The sequence below is a fragment of the Capra hircus genome, chromosome 23 (genome assembly GCF_001704415.2).
Source record: "Capra hircus breed San Clemente chromosome 23, ASM170441v1, whole genome shotgun sequence".
NCBI lineage: Eukaryota > Metazoa > Chordata > Mammalia > Artiodactyla > Bovidae > Capra > Capra hircus.
In genome coordinates this window covers 25,851,555-25,870,805 of record NC_030830.1, presented here as the reverse complement: position 1 = coordinate 25,870,805, position 19,251 = coordinate 25,851,555, and the positions used below count along the sequence as shown (strand labels likewise).

The following is a 19,251-nucleotide window of genomic DNA, read 5'->3' as shown; positions in this document are numbered from 1 at the left end:
TTTCATGCGTTGGAGAAGGAAATGGCAACCCACTCCAGTATTCTTGCCTGGAGAATCCCAGGGACGGGGGAGCCTTGTGGGCTGCCGTCTATGGGGTTGCACAGAGTCAGACACGACTGAAGTGACTTAGCAGCAGCAGCAGCGACCCAATTTATTGATCTTCCTGAGATCTTGGGATAATCCCAGACTCTCTTAGTGGGGAAAATACTGTCTCTGGAAAGCATTCAAAGAATTGGCCAATATTATTGTCTTAGTTCTAATATCCTTGCTATATATTTATTATTTATGAATCACCAATTAACTGCCTCCCTACATTTTACAATCTTTGCAGTGTTGGTGGTGTTAAAACAGATATGAGGAGTCAGGTATGTGGTCATTCTTGCCCATCACTCCCACCTCACTTGATGGTCAAAGTTGCAGAGTATTGCTGAAGGGAAGTTTTGTTTACTTGAGTGGGGTGCTATCCTGGGACAGTTTTGCTGAACTTGCAAAAGCTCACATAGCATTCTCAGGTAACACCAGGAGTTTGAAGCACAGTTTAAGTCCTTAAACATAAATGCCTTGGCTTTCAGTTTGTTATGTATGAGTGCATGCTAAGTTGCTTCAGTCCAACTCTGTGCGACACTATGGACTGTAGCCTGCCAGGCTACATGGGATTCTCCAGGTGAGAATACTGAAGTGGATTGCCATGCCCTCCTCTGAGGGTCTTCCTGACCCAAGGATTGAACGCTATGTCTCTTATATTTCCTGCATCAGCAGGCAGGTTCTTTACCACTAGCGCCACTTGGGAAGCCTTTTCAGTTTGTCATGGCTAGAGGTCAAATTCTACTCATTAGAAAAGACTCTGATGCTGGGAAAACTTAAAGGCAGGAGGAGAAGCGGACAACTGAGGATGAGATGGTTGGATGGCATCACTGACTCAATGGACATGAGTTTGAGCAAACTCCAGGAGATAGTGAAGGACAGGGAAGCCTGGCATGCTACAGTCCATGGGGTCACAAAGAATTGAACACAACTGAGCTTCTGAACAACATATATATTTTAAAAAACAATATAGGGGGAGGGAAGGGTATAAATATCCATCAGCAAAAGAAAGGGGACCATTTACAAATATGTGTATGATTTCTATTCGCTCTTTCAAATCTAAAACCTTTGTTGCTATTGCTTCCTTCTTTAGTTAAAAAGAAATCAGTAGGCTTCCAGACCCTATCCCGTACACCCCCCATAATATCACTTTTGACATTTTGTCTGACTTTGGGTCAGTTGCTTAACCTGACTAAGCTTCATTTTCCTTATATACAGATAAAAGTCATACTATCTGTAATGGTTAGGGTAGTGCTATCTGTTATAACAGTTAATTTCCAAATTTTCAGGGGCTTAACACAATAGACTCTTGAGAGTCCCTTGGACTGCAAGGAGATCCAACCAGTCCATTCTGAAGGAGATCAGTCCTGGGATTTCTTTGGAGGGAATGATGCTAAAGCTGAAACTCCAGTACTTTGGCCACCTCATGCGAAGAGTTGACTCATTGGAAAAGACTCTGATGCTGGGAGGGATTGGGGGCAGGAGAAGAAGGGGACGACCGAGAATGAGATGGCTGGATGGCATCACTGACTCGATGGACGCGAGTCTGAGCGAACTCCGGGAGTTGGTGATGGACAGGGAGGCCTGGTGTGCTGCGATTCATGGGGTCGCAAAGAGTCGGACACGACTGAGCAACTGAACTAAACTGAACTGAACTAACACAATAGAAGCTTATTTCTCAGTCTTCACAGATGACATGAGTGTTCCTCCTCAGGACCCTTCCTTCCTCTCATAGTCTCATTCAGGGGCCAGAATCCTTCTGCCTCTAGCTCTGCCCTCCTCTAGGTTCTCGAAGCCCTGTGTATCCAGCTCACAATAAAGAAAGATCGGATGGTAAAAGGACACAGCTTCCTACCTACTTGGCCAGGAAGTAGCCTGCATTGCTGCTGTCTGTGTTCCATGACAACTAGTCCCACGACCATACCTAATTCCAGAGGTGGGTGTGAGATATGCTAGAAAATGTCATGTCCTGAACCTTCTTAGCAACAACTCTGTAGTGTAAAAGAAAGGACAGACCTTGGACGGTCCAGCACCCCTTTCTTCCATAACATCTGCCTTGTATGTCTTTTGTAGCATTAAATCCATTTGCTAGATTAAACACTTGATGCCATGTTTGACAGAGGCAGTTGTTAAAAATTAGTACCTGTCCTCTTGTTTTTCTCTCCCTAAACAACAGTATTACTTCATAGCAGAATTTACTCAGAATCATAAAACTTTAGCCCTGGAGGGAAATGGAAGACTGAGTAGTCCAAGGCACTAAGTCATAGTACCTCTGCTTAACAGTGTGCTTCTGGAGTCAAATAACTTTGTATGAACCCACTTCTACCACTTACCACTTGCTAGCTGTGTCCTATAAGCAAAGACACACAGCTTCTCTAAGCATCAGTGTTAAGAAGTGTTAATAACAGTTCAGTTCAGTTCAGTCACTCAGTCGTGTCCAACTCGTTGCAACCCCATGGACTGCAGCATGCCCGGCTTCCCTGTCCATCACCAATAACAGTACCCTCCTCATAAGATTGTCATGGGAGTGAAATCAGGATATTTGTAGAGTGGTTCACAGGGTTCCCAGCACAAAGTCAGTGTCAATTAAATTTAGTGATCATTATTCTCAAATGAGAAAACTAAGGAAGGTACAGTGAGATTCACCATTTTGCACAGGATTATGAGAACAGCAAGGAGGAGAATCCAGGTCTGGTTTGCAACATGATCATGTGTTTTCCACTCAGATTTATGTTCAGTTCAGTTCAGTCACTCAGTCGTGTCTGACTCTTTGCGACCCCGTGAATTGCAGCACGCCAGTCCTCCTCGTCCATCACCAACTCCCAGAGTTCACTCAGACTCACGTCCACCGAGTCAGTGATGCCATCCAGCCATCTCATCCTCTGTCGTCCCCTTCTCCTCCTGCCCCCAATCCCTCCCCGCATCAGAGTCTTTTCCAATGAGTCAACTCTTCGCATGAGGTGGCCAAAGTACTGGAGCTTCAGCTTTAGCATCATTCCCTCCAAAGAAATCCCAGGACTGATCTCCTTCAGAATGGACTGGTTGGATCTCCTTGCAGTCCAAGGGACTCTCAAGAGTCTTCTCCAACACCACAGTTCAAACACATCAATTCTTTGGTGCTCAGCCTTCCTCACAGTCCAACTCTCACATACACACACGACCACTGGAAAAACCATAGCCTTGACTAGATGGACATTTGTTGGCAAAGTAATGTCTCTGCTTTTAATTTATGTTAGTGATATAGATTCTGAACTGTTGCATTGCTGAACTACTTCTGAATTCAGCTATATATTTATAGTTATAGTTATAACAGTGTAACAGTGTAACCAAGGAATAGAAAGAAGCTGGCCTGTTTTTCACTATGGATTGGACATCCATGTTGGTAGGAATCCTGAGCACGTTTGTTGAGCTTTCTTGTCCTTTTTTTTTTTTTTTTTAAAGTCCTGATATACCATCTGCTGCCTCTTAATCCCTCAAAGTTAGGATGACATTAGATCTTGGTTCTTTCCATTTTTCTGGAATAATTATAAAAAGTATCTCTTGTCCTTTCAAGAGGATGCCAATCTAGTTAGTTAGACTGTCTTACAAAATATTTTCTTTCCACTTTAGCCAAACCAACCAAAGGTAGGAAAAAGGAGTGCTATCAGTTGGTGCTATTTCCCTTTTGTCTCTAATCTTGAGTCTGTACAACTGCATTTCTGAGAAAACAGGAAAAAGAACCATCAACTTGACAATGAATTCTTTTCCTTTAAAAGAGATAATAGGGAGCAGATTTTTTTTTCTATAATTAGTCCATGGCTGTTTGGAAGAGATACTGTTCACTATTTGAGGCTTCAAAACACCAAAATCCTTTAGTATCAGTAATAATACATTCACAGGGTATGCTCAGGATTGTTTGCTCTTTAGGACAAAGCTGATATTACCATGATATTCACACAAGTACCACAGTGGATTTCTCTGGGTATGTGGAGTTTAAGGGTGACCTCCAGAGACTCACAGCATGTTAGTAGGTCTAAAAGGACCATCATCCTGATATAACGTCTCCACCACCCACTCCAGATGTATTTCCACTTTAGTCCCTCCTCTGGGATAACAAGGTCTAGCTTTCTTCTAAAACTGTGTATGATTAAAGAAAGACCATAAATTGACTCCTTGTTATATTATAACTGTTCTCATTGGTGCTCGTTTTGGTCATATGATCAGCTGGAAAACCCCAATCACTAGGGGACCCTGCTATCCTCTTTTGCACACACTCTGGCATTGACCGTGTCTTCTCGGGCACAGTTTTGCATTTCAGAGATGCCAGTGGAATTGGACTCAATAAGTAAATGCTAGTGCAGTCTATGTTATCAGTCATTTTAAGGTCTTTCTTGGAAAATGGCTCTTTTTCAGACTAATAGGTATTGTCTTATCTGAATATTTCGTATTCTAAGTCACAGAATAGTTTCTATCTGAGAGACTCTGCTTTGACTAGTGATAGATGACAGTCCGATATCCTTGTCTAATATTTGAGAACTAATATTTATCAGAATTGTCAACGACTGGTCTCAGCGTCTTGTATTATCCATAAATAGACACAATCTCAGAGGAATCTTCTTAAATTGTTTGCTTACTTCCTAATAGTACTTCTCTGACCTGAATCTTATGGTTCTTTCATTTTCAGAGAGAAAGGTGTTTACATGTAGGGGTAGAGGAAATAGGCTATTACACGCATGCCTTTGTGTCTGACTGTGCTTGTGGGGTCCTTAGAGTCCTACTCCTATTCAGGCACAAAAAGTCAAGTTTATCCAAGCCTTTTTGGCTCAGTCCTTCCCTACCCCTTAGGTCCAGCTTAGTATTCACTCTCATGAATCGTGATGCTCCCTTGAAAGCATGTCTCTTCATTACTTTTCTAGGTTTTTCATTTCTGTTTTCTATTATACTCTCTTTCAAAGTTTATACCAACTAATGTGCTTTTCAAACACTCCTGTTTCTGCTTATTTCCATTGTTAAGATTTATCAAAATTTGTAGGTATTCTAATAAAACTGTAAACTGTATAATTCCTAGTGATATCTAATGCCCATTGAATAGTAGTGGAAGTTTTTAGGTTTTAATTTGCAACAAATATTTGAGTTTTGAATGAAAACTTTCTAAGATCTAGGTCAGAGAGTAGTTTTGTTTTTAATTAATATAATTTTAAATAGATAATTTATATAGAGGGTAAAAACCCAAAAGTTACAAAAGAGTGAAATAGCTTCTTTTCACCGTATCCTTCATTTAGTTCCCCTCCTGGAAGAAAGAAATGTTATTGGTTTCTCTGTTTTCTTCCAAAGAGATGTGTGTGTGTGTGTGTGTGTGTGTGTGTGTGTGTGTGTGTGTGTGTGTGTTTATTGTGTGTATGCATAGTTTTGGTTTTCATTTTAAAAATTAAAGCAGTCTAAGCCAATGGGAATTTGCTCTATGTCTCAGGGAACTCAAACAGGGGCTCTGTGTCAACCTAGAGGAGTGGAATGGGGAGGGATGTAGGAGGGAGGTTTGACAGGGAGGGGACATATGTATACCTATGGCTGATTCATGTTGATGTTTGACAGAAAACAACCAAATTCTGTAAAGCAATTATCCTTCATTAAAAATAAATTATTTTTTAATAAATAAGAAATGTATAGCAATCTATACATACTGTCCTACACATTTTTTCACACCTTATCTTAGTGTTCTTTTTATTTCAATTTTTGAAAGTTGTTCATTCTTTAAAACACTCACAGTATTCCATTGTTTAAAGGCATCCTATTTAACCAGTACTCCACTAGATATCATATAGGAGTTTTTAATCTTTGGCTCTTACAAGTAGTGCCACAATGGGCAAGCTCACATTTATACAAATAATTCTACAGATATACAAGTACATCTAGTCAGTGAATTCCTAAGAATGTGTTATAGGATCAAAAGATATTTGCATTTGTAATTTTGGGAGATTACTGGAAGATTGCTCTTTACAGTAGTTTTAAATTTACAGTTTTATCAATGATGGAGGTAAGAAGTATCAATACTCGAGTACTTCCCTCTATACACTAGTCCAAACCAGGTACTATCAATTTTTTGATCTTTGCTAATTTGATTGGAAAAAAAATAAACTCCATCTTTTATGAAAGAGATTGAGTATATTCTTAGGAGAATTTTATGAGCTTTTTTGTCTCTTCACTTTGTCCTGGGGGGGGTAATTTTTGACATTTCTCTCATTCATTTGTAAGTGTTCATTATATACAAGGAAAACAGGTTGTATGTCTCTGATATGAGTTGCAAAGCCTCTCCACCCCGTCTCTGGTTTGTCTGTTTGCTGTTATGACTTTTTTTGTTTGGTTGCTTATTTGTTCAGGTCAATATCATACAGAACTTTTTTATATTGATATAATCATATTTCTCACATACTTCATTCCATAGCTTTTAGCTTTTGTTATAACACTTTGAAAGTCCTTTTTTTATTCCAAGATTATAAAATATTTCTCCTACATTATCTTCTAATTACTTTGTGGATCTATACTTTAAATCTTTGATCCATCTGGAGGTTTTTTGTTGTTGGATGTATGATATAATTTTATTCGCTTTTTTTGGCCCAGATGGCCAGCCAGTTGTCCCAACACCTTTTATTGATAATTCATTTTCCCCTACTGTTATGATAAGCAAGTTTTGTCTTACATTAAATCTCCTTATACAAAAGTACTTTTTAATAGACTGATGACTTTTTTCCCCCAAGAATGCTATGTCTCCATTACCATCACATCGCCGTTTTTGTTTCTAGAGTGGGTTCTGTGTTAAAGCCAATAAGGCAGAGTGCAGAGAACCCAGATAGACAGAGGTCTTTACAGTTTAATATTAACTCTGTAGTGACTGCTTTCTTTTGCATAAGCCACAGTATCCTGGTTTGGGGGAAGGTGTAGAGTTCCTTCCCACATAATGCTTTCCTTTCAACTTAGGACAGTAATTCTCAAACCTGGCTTGAGAGGAGGTCAAGAGCTTTCAAAAAATGCAGATGCCCTGGCTCCAGAGATTAAATGATGTAGGATGAAATCCTGATGTGTGTATGTGTGAGTGTGTATGTGTGTGTGTGTGTGTGTGTGTGTGTGTGCGCACTTGTATATATACGTATTAAACAGACTCCCCGGTTGTGGGAATAGCAAGGGTTGAAAAACACTACCTTTAAATTTACCTATTTTATTAAATGGCTTCACTGATACAATGATATACTCAGTGTTTTTTTTTAATTTCATTCTTTCTAGCAATTCTTTTTGTTCTCATTTTTCATTTATATTCTTTGTAAAGGGTACCTCTCAAGACTGTTGTTATAATTTGCCAATGAAATATTGGAAAGCTTTTCCATTTAACAAATGTTTACTAAGTACCTATTATGAATCAGATACCGTACTAAGTATAGGGCATGGAATGGGAAATAAAACTATCACTTTGAAAACAAAGTATTTGTATTGAAACAAAATCATCATTAAATAGAGAAACTACCACCTTATAAGACCCTTATCTATAACCCAGGTTGTATGATATATAGTGTTACAGAATGCACTCCTGTTAGAATCGTTCTGGATGCCTATAACTGATACATTAAACCTGTTCTTCAGCTTTAGGATTTACTGCAGCTTGATGTTATAAGATAACTTATTTAATATAATATCTTATCCAGATTTGAAAATATTCTCAAATTTGCTTTCCAATAGGTACTTCTTGAATAATCCCAGAGATAGATTTGAATATAGTATTTTCCATACATGTAATTAAAATTGAAATCACAGATATGTGAGTAGAATTTAACACATATGAATTATTGCTTTCATTGAATACTATTGAGTATTACAGTAAGAAGTTAAACCTGAATAGGTTCTAAGGCGATGTAGTTAGTGACGTTTGGTGAGAATTATCCAGTGAATAATAACGTAGAAGTATCTTTAGTACAAACTAGTTTTAGATATTTATTGATAGTTGTCTAAAATATATTTACCTCTAAAATACAGTAATTTTAAAGGGAGAAAAAAGTCCTTAATGACTGGATAAAATGTTGAAATCAGATGTGTTCATTTCTATTTTAAAACTGCATTTAGATACGAAGGAAAAGAATATATGTACACATATGGCTGATTTCATGCTTGTACAGGAGAAACTGACACAAGACTGTAAAGCAATTATACTCCAACTTTTAAAAATCTTTGAAAAAGATGCATTTAGATCTACTTCAGGTAAAATAATGGGGAAACCCAGAATGTCAGGAAAATGAGCAATTCACTTTCTTCAAAAAACATTTTTCCATTAACTGTCCATTTCTGGGCTGCATCAATAATTGCCATTTACATTTTTCCTAATATTTACCCTTCAGTTTGTTTGTTTGTTTGCCTTACAGTGTGAAAAACGAATGCCCTGAAACCAGGGAGCAAATTCTCTCTTTATGTTCTTCCCATATTCTGTAACTTTGCTTGTACCAGCTTTTGGAAAGAGGTCCTCAACATGGGTCGTCAACTGCTGCTGTTCCTGCTGAAAAATTGAAAACCCTGAGTGGTTTCCCCTTTTTTGGAAGGAGAGGATGGCACTCCTTGGCCTAGAGAGCCTAAAGCCTTGCACTGAGAGTACTCTAAGCTCTCTTACTATCCCCATGTAACCTACTTCTAAAATAGTAATTCTTGCAATGGCATGAAATAACAATGGACGTATTTGCCAAAGTTACTGTGTTGCTTCGGTGGTGTAAAAAAGTGGGGGTGGGTTAGTACTGGTTTATCAGGTGCCACAATGCATTGAAATAAAGGAAGAGATTAAATCCACTTTGGAAAACAGCCACCATGGGGCAGCCTATCTCGTCATGCACAGAAATGAGGCAAAGCAGCCATGTTTGCTGTATGGGATATAACCCTTCAGGGATCACTCTGCCACCCCAGGTTACTGCACCTACTTGTTCACATGGGTACTTCGTCCCCCCACAGAGACAGAGAAGCTTGTAGATCTTTATTGTTACCAATCAGTTGAATCCCCTAATGTCTTATTCACAAGCTTTTCTGCTCCCCATATTTCATTTTTCTTAAACCTGTTGACTCGATGATGCCTGTGGTACAGGATTGAACTATAGATTTGTCATTGTTCCTGAATATCATGTGCCTTTCAATTCACGGACCCATTTAGTCATTCATTCTTGGGTTTTCACACCCAAAGCTTTGTGGCACAGTCTACACATTTTAACTACTACACATCAGTGTCTTCACTTACCACTTCTTCTGATGTAGCGTCGTTCTACACCCAGTAACAATGCTACCTCCCAAGCAGGAAAAAGCAGTAAACAGAGCTAAGGGAAGAAAGGATCTGGCTGTCAGTGCAAATGTAAATAGCACCTGTTCCGTCCAAACTGTTTTTAAAACTTCTGCCCAGTGAGAGCTTTGCATAGAATGACCCAGATCCTCAAGAAAAAGGTTTTAGCACAAAATTTAAGAGTCATGCTGCCATTCCCCTGTAGGCAGTGTTTCACGCCTCCTCCTATTGCACAAAGAGTAGAGGAAAACAATGAACAATGTATTGTACATATATCCATGTGTATATATATGTTTGTGTGTATCTGTAATAGTCTCTTAAATTTTTATTTAAATATCAGTTTCTGTGTGAATACTGCAATATGAAGACATATCAATTTATATAACTCGACTTGCTCTACAAGGATGAAGTTGTGAAAGGTGTTTGTGTTAGTTGCAAAATACTTCTGAGTCCTAAGGTCGCATGAGTTTGTTCTCTGATCAGATGCTATAGCCATTCTTTGCTGGGTCAAGCTTTAAGATTTTTTACCTCACATTTGAAATTTCTTGAATTATCTCTCATCTGTCATTTTCTTAGGAAAAGTCATCATCCTACGTGGCATTACAATGTCCTTTTTTTAAAAGATTTTTTTAAAATGTGGGCCATTTTTAAAGTCTTTATTGAATTTGTTACAATATTGCTCCTTTTATGTTTGGTTTTTTGGTCACAAGGCATGTGGGATCCTAGCTCCCCCACCAGGGATCGAACTTGCACCCCTTGCATTGGAAAACAAGGTCTTAACCACTGGACCTCCAGGGACATCCCTACAATGTGCCTTAAAAAAACAAAACAAAACAAAACAAAAAACGTTTGTGCCTTTTCTTCTGTCAAATAAGCACACATTTTCTTTCCTAATTGGTTAGGGTGATCAACTCCTGTGATAAGCACTTTTAAAATATTACTCATACCTTGCAGCTTTATCCAAAAGTGTGACCCTCCAATAATTAGCACTACCCAGACTAGTCAATATAGAGACCTTTTTTTATCCATTTTGCCATTTTTCTATTTTGAATAGAGGAAAAATGATGTTTTATACCACATGAATATAAAAGTCTTAACTTAAGACCTGCTGCTGCTTTGAAACAGACTAAGGGGAAAATTATGACTGGATCATTCACAAAGCATTATCTGATCTAGCATTTCACCACATTATCATATTTTTATATTAAATTAGACTCTTCCAAGGCCAACAGGGCTTTTCAGGTTTGGGGAATGAAAAAAATTGTTGAAGACTCAGGGAATGAATGAAAAGGGTGAATTGCAACATTCTTGTCTCATAGTAGCATGTATGGTTAATATTTGTACACATTGAAACTTCAAATCAGGGTATTAACTAATATCTGCCTAGTGACAGTGGAGCTGTCCATAGGCTAAGTGTTCCTTTCTCTGAAATAAACAAGAGCAGGAACCCTACCAATTTCCATTAGCTCTATGGGCGTAAATCATATAACTAAACCATCATTAAAGAACCCTTCGTCTTGTTCCTTCTTCTCCTTAAGACAGATAAGGAGAAACCTTTGAGATAGAAGCTTTTAAGGAAAAAAATCCCACAAACAAATATTGAACATTATTATTTACATTTTTTACAACTAAAGATCCTAAGGGGAAAAAAATGTATCTAAGAAAAATTTAAGAGAAAAGTACTCTCAGGATTATATTTTTTCAGCTCTATACTATCCTAAAATGTTTTCTTGTTTTCTGTTGTTGATAATTTTGGGGTCATTTTTATAAATATGAGCTTCCCAATATGAAAGATTAATATTTCTCTTCTTTTCTAGAGGAAAAAAAATAGTATCTTTACTAAGGGATGTTTCATTGAAATTAGTTAGCCTATTATGTGTATGTATCTATAAACTTTTCCTCCTTCTCTGTAGTAATATTAATCATTTTTATTTCTTCCTGGTATTGATTTATTTATTAACTACTATTTATTCTATGAATATAAAACAGAATCAAATACATTGCTTTGGCCAATCACCAAACAAGTATCATGAGGTTTGACACATCAAAGCTGACTATTTTTTAATTTCTTCATGGCAAAATTTGATTGACTGTTTGGTCACCTTTCCATGAGTACCACCTCTCCTCCTCTGAAAATCTTTTATCTCTAATAGTCACTTGATACTTGTAATACAATATGATAACATTCATTATATATAATATTAGTATAATATTAATGAACATGTACAGATTAGAGATAATGCTTATATAGATGCAATATAATTTATGAGTGCTACTAAGGTGTTTTCCGGGTTTATTGTTGCTGTGACTACTATTATTGATATGATTGTCATCTTCCTAGAAACAGGGACGATCTTTGGTGTTCTTTTATACCCCCTCTACTCATACCTAGCACTGCACCTTGAGCAAAAGAGGTGCTTAGTACATATGTAGCAAGACCTTGCTTTTTTAAAGTTTTAATGGTCAGCTAAGAATTGGCTTGATTGAGTTTTTAAAATACTGTTGTTTTCCAAACTGACATCCGTGGCCAAATCTTACTTTGCCGATAAGTCATTTTACTGTTTGTCTTAAAAGTTTGCTCAGGGTTCAGATTATATGAAAGAACAAACATTATTAATCATTATACTATACTTAAAAATATTATTATTTTTAATAATGCACTGAAGAAGCACTGTACATAGTGCTAAAAGGTACTGAGGCTCACCATAAAGCCTGACAATGCTAGTACTCTAAGTATGCAGTATGCTTTCTTTAGCAACATAATGTTATGAAACTGACATAATTCGATTATTTGCCTTTCCAAAGTTCCAAATTCTTTGAAAAATTATGTGGACCGTTTGTCGATGTTTTCATAGGTCTCATGGAAAAGGCAGTGAAGTGAAAGTGAAAGTTGCTGAATCGTGTCTAACTCTTTTGCGACCCCATGGACCCCATGGACCCCATGGAAGTCCATGGAATTCTCCAGGCCAGAATACTGGAGTGGGCAGCCTTTCCCTTCTCTAGGGGATCTTCCCAACCCAGGGATCAAACCCAGGTCCCCTGCATTGCAGGCGGATTCTTTACCAGCTGAGCCACAAGGAAGCTATTATGGAAGCCACAAGGGAAGATATCATGGAAAAGATATCTGAATATTTCAGTTACATTGAAATAAGTTATAGGTTGAGCAGCAACAAAATGACATGCCCATAGAGCTTTTTGCCCAGGGCATTAAGATGTAGGATCTCTAATGTCTGTCTGGTCTAATGGTCAGAGCCTTACGGGGAGTCAGAACTGCTTGACTGTGGTTCCGGTTTTCCTCCTACAGTTTTCCACATACCCCTGCCTGGTAAGTAGCTTCTGTTTCTGTTTCTTCACCGACCCCCCAGAAGCTCCTTTCCTCTTGGACTGTTTACAGTGAATGGGAAAAATAATCCATTTGACCCCCCCAGCCAGGAATGAGGCTTGAGGAAAAAGAAGGTGTTCCTTCTCGTTGAGTGTGGACATCAGTGAGAAACTGACTTTTACTGTCTGCCAACAGGGGAGGCGTTACACTTGGCTCGAGATTTTGGCTACACTTGTGAAACAGAGTTTCCAGCCAAAGCAGTAGGAGAACATCTTGCCAGACAACATATGGAACAGAAAGAACAGACAGCAAGAAAAAAGATGATCCTAGCCACCAAGTAAGCAGAATGGGGAAGCCTCTGTGTGCCTTCATCCTGTTTTTTCATTTTCTTTGAATGAGGGAAGACAGTCTAGAAAACACCCATTCTCTAAAACGAGAGGGTCTCCCACACCGGCAGTTAGATGTATTAAACAAGGACCTCCTCAACATGGTACCCGTAGCAAGATTTGCCAGTTGTATTAGTGATAGAGCTACCATTGACCCTGATGAAAGTTCATAGAAAACCTCTTCAGAATAACAGGAACTCTTAGGAGAAAAGTGTGTTTAGAAGATGTAAGTTCCAGGCAGATATGCCAGTTAGTTGGTACTAAATATGTAATTTGGTCTAAGCCACTCACTGTGCCATAGTAAATGGGGATAAAGATCTGAAACACTAGAAGTGTTCAGGGAGTGTGACAAAAATTGAGGACCCAGATATGTGAGAGGTAACAGGGAGACCTCTGGGATCTAGGATCGACGTCAGTGCCCTCATTTTTTTCCTGTATATGATTAAGCAAATGATCCCTGTACTGTCCCAGCTTTCGTGTGATATTGTAAAAAAAAAAAAAAAAGATAGAATGTATGAGAACTTCTGCAAATTGTAAAAAGCTCAATTAAAATATGAATTAAGATAATGAGAGAAATGATGCAGAAAGGAGGACGCTTGCATAAGATGATTCCATATGCCCTCAAACTTGAAAGCTTTTTGATAATTAAAGGAAGAACTACCATTTACTGTGTGAAAACCCAGTAGAAGTACTGCTTAAGTACTTAAGTACTGCTCAAGTCACATTCAGATTTTTAGACCAAAATCTTTCAAGTGGTAGCTAATTCTTGCTCTCTTCTCTTTACTAAAATAAGTTATTGCTACATAAAGAGTCTTAATAGTCTTGTTTAATTTCCTAACTCTATGTTCAGATTTTAGAACTAATAGTTCCAGCTGATTAACTTATCATTTATAAATTAGTTTCTTATTTAGGGGAAACTTCTAAAGAGAGAGTATATGGTAGATAGTGTTGGAAACATTGCTTCAAAAAATGACCTTATGATATGTTGGCTAAAATGTAAATGGTCTCAAAATGCATAAAACAAAAACTAAATATTCCTCCTTCTACCCCATCCAATGAAAGATAGGTCTTTTTTAAAATGTAAGGCTTTATATGGGATGCCCAACAGGCTTGCTCAAGAATGCAACCCCCTCATTTGGTATTTGTGCTGCTCATGGCTGTCACTGCTTGGGTTTCAGATATATTTACTCATTGCTGTTCTGAGAGTACTAGATAGCTCTCTCATCTTGCCCCCAAAGAGAAGGGAAACATAAGGTAGGGCAAAAGAAAAGACAAAACAAGGAGATAAAGAGGAAACCAATAGCAGAAAGAGATTGAAGACCAAGAGTTAGAGAAAGAATGTTGTGAGGGATATAGCATTTGGACTTAAAATTTTGAGATGAGCTTTGTGGTGGGGAAGTTCCTGAATACTTATTAGTGAAAAGACCTAAACCTAGATTTTTCTGTGCTGTTATCTCCCTGGGCATCTTCACTTCTGCTTTGTTTCTACTTTCCCTCTCCCAACAGTTTTGGACTCAGAGGGGTCTTTATCTACCATATTTCAGGTTTTCCAGAAGGAACTGAACGTTGCTACCAAAAAACCTGAATGAACTTTGTGGCCAACCCAACACATGTCATTTGTTCATTTCTATCCTTAATATAATCTCAGGAGACTATAAATATTTGTTACAGATTAAAAGAAACATATAGTGCTAGAAGTTAGGTCCTATCTTCTAGGTGTTCCCAAAGCATTGTAACTGGCAGGATTTTACAGATTTCCTAATATATATAGCCATTTGATACCTCTGAATGATACTATTATCCCCCAATACTAATTACCCAAAATAAAACACCATCATATTTTATACCTCAAAATCACTTGATGATGGTTGTATCATGCATATTCCAAGAATTTCACCTCCCCTGATCCAGAGAAATCCTTGTCCTCTTTCCTCCAGAAATGTCTATAACTTTCCACCCCTACCATCCACAGCAATGCTACCATTGCCATTCCAAACACAAATTCCCATTTTCTTAAGAATTCCCATCACTCTATTTTAGTGTTTGGAAGCCAGTGCATTCAAATGGATGCTGAGATTTTGTTTTCATAGAAGTAAACATTCGAAGAAGTTAGGAGACGTAAGGGAAGCATCAGTGCTTTCATATTTGTCAAAGTTATACAGAGACATCTGTTTCATAGTAGTGGACTCAATAAGGAGTAGTATTTCCCTGTTGCTGCTGCTGCTAAGTCGCTTCAGTCATGTCTGACTCTGTGCGACCCCATAGACGGCAGCCCACCAGGCTCCCCCGTCCCTGGGGTTCTCTAGGCAAGAATACTGGAGTGGGTTGCCATTTCCTTCTCCAATGCATGAAAGTGAAAAGTCAAAGTGAAGTCGCTCAGTCGTGCCCGACTCTTAGCGACCCCATGGATTGCAGCCTACCAGGCTCCTCTGTCCATGGGATTTCCCTGTTACCTGGGATCTAAGTAGGATATATTATTTTAGGTGATATTTTGAACTTTGATTTCAAAAAATATTTCAAGAACATGTAATTCTCTTTGATCCCTCTCCCATAGCTGAACATTAGCAGACCATTAAATGTTAAGCAAGAACTGAATTCACTAATTCAAATTATGTTATTTTATACAAGAGTAGATAGGCTATAAACATCTAGAAATCAAGAGACAGACAAAATAATTTGTCTTTGTGGTTATATATATCCATTCCATCTTTTTTTAGACCATATGAAGAACTGAAGAACCAGAGACTATGCAGTCATAGCAAATGTACTAAATACAAGTAGTCATTAATATAAGTAGATGAAGTAAGGAGAGTTTTGTAATTAAGGCCTTTCTGCAACATATTAGTGCATCCAACATGTGTTATGAGTAGTTTCTAATTTTTCCAGTAGTAAAGCACTGGCTGTTTTCAAATAAAATATTCAAAGTTGAAATGAAGTAGTCTATATGGATATTCATTATATTCTGATTAGTTCACCTTTGTTCACAAGACTGTGACAACTGTATCCAAAATATATACAAAATTCAGAATTCTTTACATGAGACACCCAATTACTGATCTGCCTTGGCACATTGGGTTGCGTATTTTTTTTTACCTCTATGAATAACAGATTCTGTTCTGTTTCATTATATTGCCAAATTTACAATTGTACGAAGGGCTTGTTAAAAGCCATTAGCCTTCTAACTCCTCATAGTTCCCAGGGCTTTGTTGATTAACCAAATATTTTGATTAATTAGACAATTATTTAAAGCGAGGAATAGAAATGAGTTAGACAGTTTTGGGAATCAAAAAATGTACCTGACAAAACATTTATTTGATTTATGAAAAACATGAATAAACCTCTTCATTGAATTTAGAATTCAGTATGATTAACACTAATCTGTGTTAGGGTAAAGCAGAATAGTTAGGGAGTTTTAATCGATAGCCTAACATTGATAGTCAAAAGGAAAAACAGAACTTTAAATTCAGACATCAGCTAAAAAATTATGTCCTTAAGGACAATGACGTAAGTGATAAAGTTAGAATTTATGATTCATCAAAGATCATCTTGTATATTACATAATTCATAATGTGACATTTTGCTTAAAAAAATAAGAATATTTCTTACTGTAGCTTCGTAAATAACAATTTAAATAAGAATGAAATCAAGCATAAAAATAATAATTCAGTAACTGTCATAATAAGATATAATAATTGCCTAAAGGAAATCTACAAAGTTGTCATCTGTTTTTAAGTCTGGAGGCTCTCCTAAGTCAGTGAGTTAAGAAGAAGAATCAAACATCAAGGTTGAAATTCTGAAACTTCTCCGGATACAGCTTCATGATGTACCTGAATTGCTTAGCATAAGCTAAATTTTTCCATACTTGCTTTTTCCTCATTTCTTCCTCAGCTTTAACTTTATTGTAACTTGTTCTATTGTTTAAACAGTAAGGCAGTTGATTTGCCAACTTATAAATTAGTTTATTCAATTATCAAAAATATTCAAATATCCTAATATAACAACTAAAGCAATGTTTTAACCTTCATTTAAATTTTTTAATATATTTAAATGATCATCTTATAGTTCTTGAGACATAGTTGCCATTGTGAGCCTCATCTGTATATTTTTTTATAAATTTGTATTTAATAAGAGAATAATTGCTTTACAATATTATGTTATTTTCTGCCAAACATTAAGATGAATCAGCCATATGCATGCATGTGTCCCCTCCCTCTTGAACCTCCTTCTCACCTCCCACCCCATCCCACCCCTCTAGGTTGTTATAGAGTGCTGGGTTTGAAATCCCTGCATCATTATAGCAAATTCCAACTGGCTGTCTATTTAAAATATGTTAATGTATATGTTTCAGTGTTATTCTGTCAGTTCATCCCTCCTCACCTGTATGTTGTAGATGGAACTTCAGAGGTTGTTTTTGAAATTTTATCAAGCCTTCTTTTAAAAGAAAAAACAAACTTTTGGAAAGATATCATGCAATGAAATTAAAACCCTGTTTAAAGAGTTCAACCTTAATTTTGAGTCTTTCATTTTAGACAAATTTGTAAAGAATTTCAAGACCTCTTGAGCCAAGATAGATCACCGCTGGGATCCTCCAGACCCACTCCAATTCTAGACCTTGACATTCAGAGACACTTAACACATTTCAGGTAAGACTGGTTTTCCAATTTGGTTGGATTCTCCTTTTTAAAAAAAATGTTTTGTTTTATATTGGGGGATAGCTGATTAATAATGTTGGGATAGTTTCAGGTGTGCAGTGAAGGGACTCAGCCATGTGTATACTGTATCTATTCTCCCTTAAACTCCCCTCTCATCCAAGCTGCTGCATAACATTGAGCAGAGTTCTATGTGCTATACAGCAGGTCCTGTTGGTTATCCATTTTAAATATAGCAGTGTGTACATGTCCATCCCAAATTTCCTAACCATCCCTTCCCCCCATTCTCCCCTCTGTTGACTCTCTTTTCAATTGTGAAAACAGTCTTTACTAACCTAGGCATGTTTGTACTCCTGCCACAGTTCCATTTAGAGATAACATATATATTTATATGATGTTGCCTGATTTTTTTGAAATTCCAAGCATCTGAGATCAAATTGTAAAGGTAAATAAAGCACAAAGCACTTTAGATCAGAAAATTTATATTTTTTTGTGATTTCCAAGAGTTTGTGACTTTGAGAGTGAGCACTGTTATTTCAAACAATAACACTTTCAGATTAGGATACTGAAATCCTTTAAGCAGTTCTTTTTCTTGATTAGATAAATTGTTGAATGGACAGATGAAATTAGTAGGCTATCATAGACTGATTTTTTCCAGGACTATGTTAATGATTTCTCTGCAGTTAGAAATTGTACACCTCAGTTAATGGTTCTTAAGTTAGACCACAAAAACATATTTTAAAGAACCCAGGATACTTTTAAAGAACCCAGGATTATTGAAAGCATATCCTTAATTGTCTGAGATACTTTGGAAGAGAATAGACTATTTTTCCTGATTAATTTATACCCTGAATGCAATGTGAAAAAGATTGTGATAATTTTTCAGGTGACTTCCGATTGTAAAACTCTAGAATTCTAATGTCAACATGGTATTTCTCACCAATTAAAATATTTATCCTCTTTTTTTATTACTATCATTTAGTTTTTTAAAAAAACAATGCTAAGGAAAGACTAACATACATTAAACTTTAATAAGTTTTTTATACCTCTCGATGACTATAATGCCTTTGAAGAGGATATTTCATAATATAAAGTAGTGGGTATTTAAGTAAATTGGAATTTTATATGCAACTTCAGTTCAGTTCAGTTCAGTTCAGTTACTCAGTTGTGTCTGACTCTTTGCGACCCCATGAATTGCAGCACGCGAGGCCTCCCTGTCCATCACCAACTCCCGGAGTTCACCCAAACTCATGTCCATTGAGTCAGTGATGCCATCCAGCCATCTCATCCTCTTTCGTCCCCTTCTCCTCCTGCCTCCAATCCCTCCCAGCATCAGGGTCTTTTCCAATGAGTCAACTCTTTGCATAAGGTGGCCAAAGTACTGGAGTTTCAGCTTTAGCATCAGTCCTTCCAAAGAACACCCAGGACTGATCTCCTTTAGAATGGACTGGTTGGATCTCCTTGCAGTCCAAGGGACTCTCAAGAGTCTTCTCCAACACTACAGTTCAAAAGCATTAATTCTTTGGCACTCAG

General features: G+C 37.3%; 1 protein-coding gene across 1 annotated transcript in view; it reads left to right on the top strand.

The window, feature by feature from the left end:
• Positions 1–19,251, top strand: part of TFAP2D (transcription factor AP-2 delta) — a 61,094-nt gene that overhangs the window by 21,585 nt on the left and 20,258 nt on the right. The window contains exons 6-7 of the mRNA XM_005696406.1: positions 12,879–13,020; positions 17,599–17,712. Coding sequence (XP_005696463.1) covers positions 12,879–13,020; positions 17,599–17,712 — 256 coding nt within the window. The remainder of the gene's footprint in view (positions 1–12,878; positions 13,021–17,598; positions 17,713–19,251) is intronic.